This window comes from Aedes albopictus, chromosome 2 (genome assembly GCF_035046485.1).
Source record: "Aedes albopictus strain Foshan chromosome 2, AalbF5, whole genome shotgun sequence".
NCBI lineage: Eukaryota > Metazoa > Arthropoda > Insecta > Diptera > Culicidae > Aedes > Aedes albopictus.
Genome location: NC_085137.1, coordinates 302,731,610 through 302,741,424, shown reverse-complemented (window position 1 = coordinate 302,741,424; position 9,815 = coordinate 302,731,610). Strand labels below are relative to the sequence as shown.

Below are 9,815 nucleotides of genomic sequence, written 5' to 3'. Positions count from 1 at the left end.
AACACAGTTACGCAAACTTTTGCTCAAACAGCATCAAATTAGGCAAGAAATCATATAACCCACGCTGTTTGCAGCATTTCTTTGAAGAAACGGAGAATTGATCATCTCACCTTACAAAAAATTCAGCTCATTACTTTCAATCTAGTACTTCACTGATTGCTTCCTATTCTCCGTTTCTGCAATGAAATGGTCCAAAAAGCGTGGGTATTATGATTCCTTGCCCAATTTGATGCTGTTTGAGCAAAACTTTGGGCAACAGTGTTGTTGTTTTCTAATTTTCTAGCAACATAAACAACATAGTTATCCAATGTTTTGCTCAAATGACATCAAATTAGGCAAGGAATCATAATACCCACGCTTTTTGGACCATTTCATTGCAGAAACGGAGAATTGACCTTCTCACCATACTAAAATTCAGCTCATTACTACAAATCTAGTACTACAGCGAACGTGCCCCATTGACTTCAATTTTGGTACATGGCTAGATACTGTATGTATATTAGCGTGGGACACCAAAAGACATTTTACTCCTGTACACTTTTTGAGTTCCATTTCGGTCCTCTATCGATGTCCTCCTATCCAATACGGCCGACAACCACACTCGAATGATCACTGATCAGCACCGCAACCGAAGTGAGTAGCCGCGAATCAAACACGAGTGCTGTGAAACGTAGTGTTCGTCGACTTTGCTCACCCGAGATCAACCCAGCGCCCCAGAAAAAAGCAGATCGGAAAGCAGATACTGTCGGAGCAACTACATCGACCGGTGCGACCGTCGCGATTGATGATGCTATGATGACCGAACCTGTTGTTAACATCGTTATAGACGTGGATAGCAATATCGATTCAGGCCCTGATCCAGCTCCAGATGACGTAGATGGGTGGATAATTAAATGTAATAAGCGAACAAAGCGAATTGATAAATTCATAAGAAAGTATTGTAATTAGTTTTTTTATTGCCTGACACGAATGCACTGCCGTAGTGTAAAGTGTCATAAATAAATAATAATAATAATAATTTCGGTCCCATATCGACTGTGCAAAATTTCAGCTCGATCGGAGAAAGTATATTTTAGCGCCAGCTTTTTTAAGTTTTCATACGATTTACTATGGGAAAAATCACCTTTTCAAAGAAAAATCGCCACAGGTTGCCCCTTAACCCCTAAAAATAAATCGATGAATGATTTCTGTTGGAAATTTTACGAGGAACCAACCTTCCGAAGACCGCAAAGCGATCTAAGGCATGTGGAAAAAGTTATAGACTGAAAACCGAATGGCATGCCAACGCTGTTTAACATGTAAGGAATAACAATAAATAATAAAATCTCGTCATTTTATCGATCGGGGGAGGCTTAATAACTTTTTCCACGAACGTCGCATCGGTTTGCGGTCTTTGGAGGTCTGATTCCTCGTAAAGTTTTTTACAGAAATCATTCATCGACTTATTTTTAGGGATCTAGGGGTGACTCATAGCGATTTTTCTTTGCCGAAGTAAAGTTTCTCCATAGTAAATCGTATGAAAAACTAAGAATGGCGGGCGCTAAAATATAGTTTTTCCGATCGATCTGAAATATTGCACAGTTGATATGGGGCCAAAGTGGAACTCAAAAAGTATACAGGAGTTAGAGTTTTTCCATTTTTTTGTATTTTCCCATATAAACCGTGTACCAGGCTAATGTATATCTCGCCGTGTCTCAAAAGCCAAGTTGATTGGTTAAAAATTGACTGAGTTACAACAGCAAGTGTCCAAATGGTCCAGACCTTACATGAACATAAACGATACAAACAAAAAGAAATTCCTTCGATGCAGAATTTGGGAAAATATTGGAAATAATGTTGATATACAGATGCTTTCCCGTGACGTTACAACGTTTTGACGCCTTTTTTGTCAGATTTTTTTTTTGCATATTCGGATTCCTTGTAAAATTTGAGATAAGTATGAACTGTTGAACATTTAGTTTTCATTGGAAAAGTATTGTTCAAAATGCGAATCAGTAGCGTGACGGCGTGACGTTACAACGTTGTAGCGTCACGCTACTACCTAATTCGTATTTCGGAGACGAACCAGCCTCGGGCTGAAAGTCTCGATAATAAAGATAAAAAAAAATCGTATTTCGGACAAGCTATTCTAATGAAAACTAAATGTTTAACAGTTAATTACTAACTTTACCGATCAGGCAAAGGCCGGGGTGTCCTCTGTTGTACATAGTAGCCGTCTCCATTCCACTCGGTCCATGGCTGTTTGTCTCCAGTTCCGCACTCTGCGTAGGGTCCGCAGATCGTCTTCCACTTGGTCGACCCACCTAGCTCGCTGCGCTCCACGTCTTCTCGTACCGGTCGGATGACTCTCGAGAACCATTTTAGTTGGGTTGCTATCCGACATCCTGATGACGTGATTTTCGCGGTGTGGGCGATGGTTGGTTCTATCAGCAGCTGATGCAGCTCGTGGTTCATTCGCCTTCTTCAAGTCACGTCTTCCATGTGCACTCCGCCGTAGATGGTACGCAACACCTTCCGTTCGAAAACTCCAAGGGCGCGTTGGTCCTCTGCACGTAGGGTCCATGTTTCGTGTCCATAGACCGGTCTAATCAGTGTCCAACAGTTATTACTTAAGCGCAGTTTCGAGTTTAAAAGGAATCGCTCAAGAAACTTCTTGAGCGATTCCTGGCAGAAACTTTCTACGGTGACTGCCATTTGAATTGTCATTTCTTTGCAACTGCGTACTGCGATGGAAGAAAAACGGTTTCTTGAGCGATTCAGGCAAGGAATTTCCCATGCATCAAGATAGGCCGAGAAATTCCTTCTGAACTGCAAACAGCCCTTTATCCCAAATTTTACAAGGAATCTGAATATGAAGAAATATTTGAGGTTTACGCTCGTATTTATGAGTTACAACGTTGTAACGTCACGGTCAAAAAGGGGCCAGAGGATGAGTAGATAAAAGAATAACAGACAGGTGGATTTTTTGAAAATACCTGTGAAATAACGACTAGAACTAGAGATAAATAAAACGATCTATTGACAGTACATATTGGATATCAATTAAAATAATATAAGAATAAATCTCTTTAGGTACAATTATTTTATTTATAGCGGCAGCCTGTATTAAAGCACTTCGTCTACGCCAAGGAATTCTCATTCGGCTGGTTTGACTTCAACGGTTTCAAATCATTCAAATAAATAGAATGCCTTTCGAACAGTTCCACCAACGGCTCATCCGGTTTGTTGCACTCTTTATCGTACTTGGCTCCGATCGCCCAAAGTGATTCCAGGTCGTATTGTTCCCGAGCCGTCTCTGAGAAGATGTGCAGCGCAATGTTGCCCAGATCTAATGCCATCCAATCGCGACTGTTTTCGCCCTCGATTTTCGGTATGATATCCGTTTGGTGTCGCTTCATTTTGTACACTTTGCGTACAAACTCCGATATACCTCGCATGTGCCGAAAGCTCATGCCCGTCGCGATGCAGATAAAGTCCACATATTTGTATTCTTTGGGCACGGAACACACGAAAATGTTCTCGGCATTATTCAATCGAAGCACTGTGACCAGGTCATCTATCTCAAAGACACCTGTTTTGCCACCTGAAAATATGAAAAATAAAATGCGAATGTGTTTAAATATTGTAAAATTTTAGAAGCTTTCAATATACCTAATTGATTTCCTAAGATTAATTAGGGATTAGTCCGTTCGGACTCTGTAGTTACAACGTCACAAAAGTCTAGATTCATTAAACGATGACCAACACATAAAATTATGTAACTTACGTTGCAGATTGATTCCATTGAAAATGCTTGGCAGTGCTTTACTTCCGTCAGCATCTTCGATGTCTGCTCCGGTTCCATCTTGTACTTGTTGCCTCTGAAGCTGTCGCTCTTCCTCGACATCCAGAATCACCGATGCATCCACATCGCGGAAGATTTGGTACTTGTTTGCAATTGATCCAGCAGAAGGAACATGCTGTTCGTTTCGTTTGTTTCGATGTTGCCCAGCTTTGGGAGGCTCTGGTGAACTGAATTCATCGTGAAATAGGCGCGTTATTTGCGTGCAGGGTCTGCTGCATCGAGATAGTAGTTTTTGCACGACTAGTGCCATTTGTGAGGCCGATTGTACTTACGCGCGAACGAAGAATGTGTTGTATCGTAATTTTGTCTTCAGTAGTGTTGAAAACAAAACAAATCCACTTCGCTTGAAATGTCAAATGAGTCGCGTGCGTGCGATGAGAGAGCTGAGAGTGCAGAGAGGCAGAGAGAGCTTGCACACGTGCTACGACCAGGGTCGCCAGGTCAATTTTTGAAAAATCTGGATGATTTAGGAAGTTTTGTCTGGAAAAGTCTGGATTGTGGGAAAAACCCTACAAATTCCGGACAAAACCTTACAAATTCCGAGAAAAACCTTACAAATCCCAAAAACAAATGTCTGGATCTTCCAGATTTTTTCAAAATGAGACCTCAAAAATCTGGATAAATCCAGATAAATCTGGAAGGTTGGCAACGCTGGCTACGACCAGGGGCAATGAGAGTCTAACACTCTGAAGAATTTTCACGTCCGATTTACGTGAAAAGATGGGTAGTTTTCGTCCACCATATTTTTCACGTCGCCTTCACCGGAACTTCAGGTAGCTGGATAAATGTGAGCTTCGCTCATCGACGAGGTAAGTCACGTAAATTTGACATGTATTGTACGTATCGTTTACGTGAAATGTGGGTGATGGCTACCGGAATCACAGGTAACTTTTACGTGAAAACATGATTAGCTCTACGTGAATTTCACGTAATTTGAACATCATTTTTGAATGAAAATAAAGCAGCAGCACCAGCTTGCAACGTATTTGAAGAGGCAAGAGAGTTTAAATTCTTATAAAATGCAATAAAAAAGCATAACTTTTACCCGACCGTAAAATATATCATTGCATCATATAGGTATTTCAAAACTCTTGTCTCCTCAAATACGCTACAATCTGGTACACATAACAATTAAACAAAAATATTTATCAATCTTTTATTTTTGAATATTTAATAAATCCATACTTACAAATGTATCACATACGCATGGATAAATCATTATAACTATTGTGAACACTAAACACGCATAAATTTCCAATACGGATGGCGTGAAAAAGTCTTGATGCAAAATCTTCGTAGTCCAGCTGTTCAAAAACACTCGCTGAACTGGTCCTTCGTCACCGTCAGGAGACAGCTGAAAATATTGTAAATGAAGAAAAGTTCACTGATTACGTAATTATTCACAATCTATTGCTTTAAATAATTAAATTACCGTTTGATAATTGCAGCTACTTGCTCGGAAACTACATCAGCAAGCAGTTGTGGTATCAACTTATTTTCCGACGCCATATTGAATTTATTTTTGCACACCGGAAATTCACGTAACTTTCGTTTCGCGGAAACTTCCAAGTCAGAAGTTCACTAACACAAACGTATTCAAACGATTTACGTGAAAATTGGGTGGATTTTACCAAACAGGGCGGTGCATACGTCGTGTTTATCGGGTGATAGTTACTAACGTCAGGTAACTTTTGAGATTTTGTGAACAAGGATGAGCTACGTGATATTTCACGTAAATCGGACGTGAAAATTCTTTAGAGTGAAGGCACCCTACACACTACTCAAACGGTTTGACCAACATTGGCTCCGCCCCCAGGTTGGTGGTTGAGTTGGTGCTGTGTTTGACCGATTTGGCAGTTCGTCAAACCGATTTGACGGTTGACGGTTTGGTCGGCAAAAATAAAACCAGTTTGATTTTACTCAAACCAACGGTGGGCGGAGCCAATGTTTGACGAACCGATCATACCTATAGAGTACTGCAAGCACCGGTCTAACCTCACTTTGTTTGACAGTTCAGCGAGCTTGTTTACAAGGTGTTAGAATTTTGAACGACCGGCGAAAAATTTAAATCTCGTTTTCCGTTCCGATATCATTGTGATACGTAAATATCGAGTACATTCAGCTCTACTAGTACAAAACCAATCGTCCAACTCTCATTATTCCGAAGTTCTATCGAAAAGCAATTTTGCCGGATCTTGGCCAGAAACTAAGTCCATGTAAACAAGCTCTGTGAACTGTCAGTGCATAGCTTCGTGACGTCATCTTGCAGTATCCTATATACACTATAGACACTATAGATTCCATAGACTCGCGGAGACGTAGACAACTGTAGCCAAACGAACTGTCAGTTCGTGTAGCCAAACGAGCATGACGTCACGTTTTCAATAGCGACAATGGATTGCGTGACGTCATATTTGCTTGGTACACTCTAAATTCATAGTAAAACACACTAAAATCGTGTTGCTCAGCCATGTCTCCGCGAGTCTATGGAATCTATAGTGTCTATAATATACACTATAGATTCCAGAGATGTCCATATCCTCAGTGTACACTGAATGAAAACCCCATCCCGAAATCGACTGATTTGTCCGACCATCCAGTCCAAAGTACCAAAATCGTGTTTTCGAATGACGAATCAGTCATACGGCAATCATCCCAAAAATCGGATGACGATCATCTTATTCGCATATGAGTCGACGCACGCTATGTGAATGAATATTAGTTGCAGAGCGAAGGCTACACAGATGCACCGAATTTATTCATCGATAGCGTAACAAGTTCCTTGATCGTGACACCCGGGACATTGACGACTTAGATTCGCATGTCCTATCCTGGACATGTCATATTTTTGAAAAGGGTGCCCGCAAGGGTACCCTGGCCCTGGCCATTAAGCACATATATTTTTGAAAAAGATTGCGGTGATATTGTTATCAATCGCTAAAAAACAAAGTTGCTCGACCATATGGTCGACATTCTATTTTCATATCGCTGTCATCCGGTTTTAAGATGACATCATTCGGTCGGTGGACCATACGGTTTCCGACCGAATGTCGTTAAGGGGCGCGATCGTATCGCCTCTCAGTCGATCTTGGGCGGGGGGTTTCGTTCAGTGTAGAAAAGAGAAATAGAAAATACACCACTCACGCTGTACATCTCAACAGGAGCCCGTCTCTTATATGTGGATCCACCACAGCGATTCGGATGCGCGCAGTCTTGGTGGGTAGAAATAAATCTCTTAGCTCCCTGAGCACTAGGCCACATAACAGTGCGATGAGAGCGCTTTAAAATTCTCTCCGGTGAAAATGTAAAAAATCACCCGGGCGCGCGCTGCAGTGAGGTTTTTGCGCCAGAGTGCGCGCTGCGGTGAAACACCGGAGAGTTATCATACCGTGTGTAGCGTTGTTGCACAAACATAGTGCGATTTCAAATTATAGACACTATAGATTCCATAGACTCGCGGAGACGAAGACAACTGTAGCCAAACGAACTGTCAGTTCGTGTAGCCAAACGAGCATGACGTCACGATTTCAATAGCGAGAATGGATTGCGTGACGTCATATTCGCTCGGTACACTCTAAATTCACGATAAAACACACCAAAATTATATTGCTCAACCATGTCTCCGCGAGTCTATGGAATCTATAGTTTCTATATTTCAAATGGGAGAAGATGTTGGTGCAACCAAAGTGACATGTTGGTGCAACACGATTTGGCAGTTCGTCATACGGTTTCAGAAACATTCGCTGGTTCGACCAACCTGGGGGAGGTGGCAATGTTGGTCAAACGGTTTGAGTAGTGTGTAGGGTGCCTAATAAAGGTGAGGAAGAAGATACTTCGTGTGCGTGAGATCCGTGTCTGGCGCAAAACATGTCACTACTACAAACAAAGCGAGCTCCCATAAGAACGCGTGTCAAATAGTGACGTCACTATTTGTGTTTACATTTTTCTTTGCTTACTAATACACTAACACTAACTAATACTTACCTGGGAACAAATTTCGCCAACCCTCTATTATGCTTTAGAACCAGTAGAAAGACGTACATAACTGCCAAATAAGAAAATTCCAATAGTCTATTTTACGAAACGACAGCAGTGTTGATATTGATATTAACACTCACGGGCTTGGGCGCAACCTCCTGTCAAATTTTCATTCATGAAATGAGCGATCAGCTGATCCGAAACGTCTCGTAAAATGGCTCATTTTCGTTTTCATATTTGATTTTAATACAGAACAGAACAGAATATTTGATTTTAATACCATTTTATCATGCTGTATGCAAATCAGTATGTGAATCACGCATAAAGGATGTAATATTAAACATATTGATTGAAAAATGTCATTCTAAAAAAAAAAATCGGTGTTCTGCTTTCACCATTATAAAATATTAGCCTGTACTCTCGTTTGTTTTTGTTGTTGTTTTGTTTGGAGTGCAAAAATCGGCTGAATCTTAAAAACTCGGGGCTATTATTTTGCTCAAATGTGAGGATAATTCAACACCAAGACTCAACAAATGTCGACAATGATCGAAAACACTGATCATATATGATACTTATAATTATTTACCTTGCCCGAAGGCATTCTCGTAGAAACCCTTCAAGGAATACTTGGAAAGAAATACTTGATGAAATTGTTGGAATACGTTGATTGCACTTTTTTTTATACGAAAGCAAAAAAAAAAAACGACAAAATACTGTTATTACGGTTTTGACTTGGCATGTGTTTAGATCATAATTTTCATAAATACGGCCCCTGCATTTTAGCTGCTACCTTAAGCAGAGTCAACAACTATAGGCCTTGACGGCGCCGCAGTGCTGCCGCCTGGCGGGAGTCGTATGGCAAACGTGAGAAAAAACGAGACAAAACACGTTTGTTTACACACTTAAAAATGATTTAAGAGTTCGGTAATGTTTTTAACTGAACTGAAATTGTAAATTATTAAAACTACGACAGTTCAGTATTTATTACTGCAAAATAAATACCGATCTTCAGTCAAATAATTTATATTTTACTGAGTACAGTAGTTGCAAATACTGCATTCCCAGTAAAATGCATGTTTCACGGAACACAGTAAAGAGCCAGTAAGAAAAAATACCGACTTTCAGTTACATATTGTCAGATTTCTTGAAACGTAAACACCGCGCGGTCGTTGAAATGTTTCAAAAGGGGCTTTGCACAAAAGTTCACGCGGTCTATCGTTTTCGAAAAGAACAGCCGCACCGTAGGAAACGCCGCAATGTTATTTCCCATAAGGATGAAGTAAACAGGGAGTGAAAACCGCGGCTGTACCTTTCAGAAGCGATAGGCCGCGTGCACTTTTGTGCAAATCCCTCAATATAATTGTTTCTGCTACTGAAGAATCAGTTATAGCAGAACAAAAACATTGCATGCAGCTGTCAGACAACATCCAGCATCATTTATCAGCAGCTGCAGAAATTATCTTGATTTAACCAATATTTTCTAGATTATCTCCTCTAGATTTACTGACTTATTCGGTAGATTCTGACAGATGAGCAATTTTTCAATTTTCTGAGTTTTCGGTAATGGCCAATGTTACCGAGTGGTCAGCAGTTCAAAAACCCAGTAAAAAATTACCGAAGTCGATAATCTGGAATAGCTGTGTATACTTCACGCACACGATGACAGATACAAATGGGATTTCCCATTAGAGTGAGTGCATTTTTGCTGCCGTCAGAGCCAATATTGTCTATCCGGTTGGAATCAAGACCGACATTCAATCAAAAATTGCCATTTTCTTGGCCCACAAGTGTCGCAACTATTTCGCATCTAGTGCGCTGTGTAGCTGACAACAACGGGAAGGATGCGCACTACTTTTGACATGATTAAAAAACGTCGCGAGTTGGATCACGTCGCGACTTGATTGTGCGAAGTCCGGTTTGGTGGCGGCCCGGCAATATTTAGTCCTGTTATCAGGATATCAGGGACGTTTTGACAATGCTCATAAATTTTACT

At 40.7% G+C, this 9,815-nt stretch overlaps 1 protein-coding gene across 1 annotated transcript; it reads right to left on the bottom strand.

Moving 5' to 3' along the window:
• Positions 1-3,063: 3,063 nt before the first annotated feature.
• Positions 3,064-4,258, bottom strand: LOC109417485 (uncharacterized). The gene is made up of 2 exons (XM_029878555.2): positions 3,767-4,258; positions 3,064-3,583 (listed from the first exon to the last, which is right to left on the bottom strand). Exons 1-2 carry the CDS (start codon positions 4,092-4,094, stop codon positions 3,120-3,122), a joined length of 792 nt encoding a protein of 263 aa, XP_029734415.2. The 5' UTR covers positions 4,095-4,258; the 3' UTR covers positions 3,064-3,119.
• Positions 4,259-9,815: the final 5,557 nt, after the last annotated feature.

Bases quoted from the DNA above. Each gene is read 5' to 3' on its own strand.
- LOC109417485 (XM_029878555.2), bottom strand. From the start codon at position 4,094: ATGGCACTAGTCGTGCAAAAACTACTATCTCGATGCAGCAGACCCTGC. The intron at 3,584-3,766 runs GTAAGTTACATA...TCATATTTTCAG, and splicing joins CAATGGAATCAATCTGCAAC to GTGGCAAAACAGGTGTCTTT.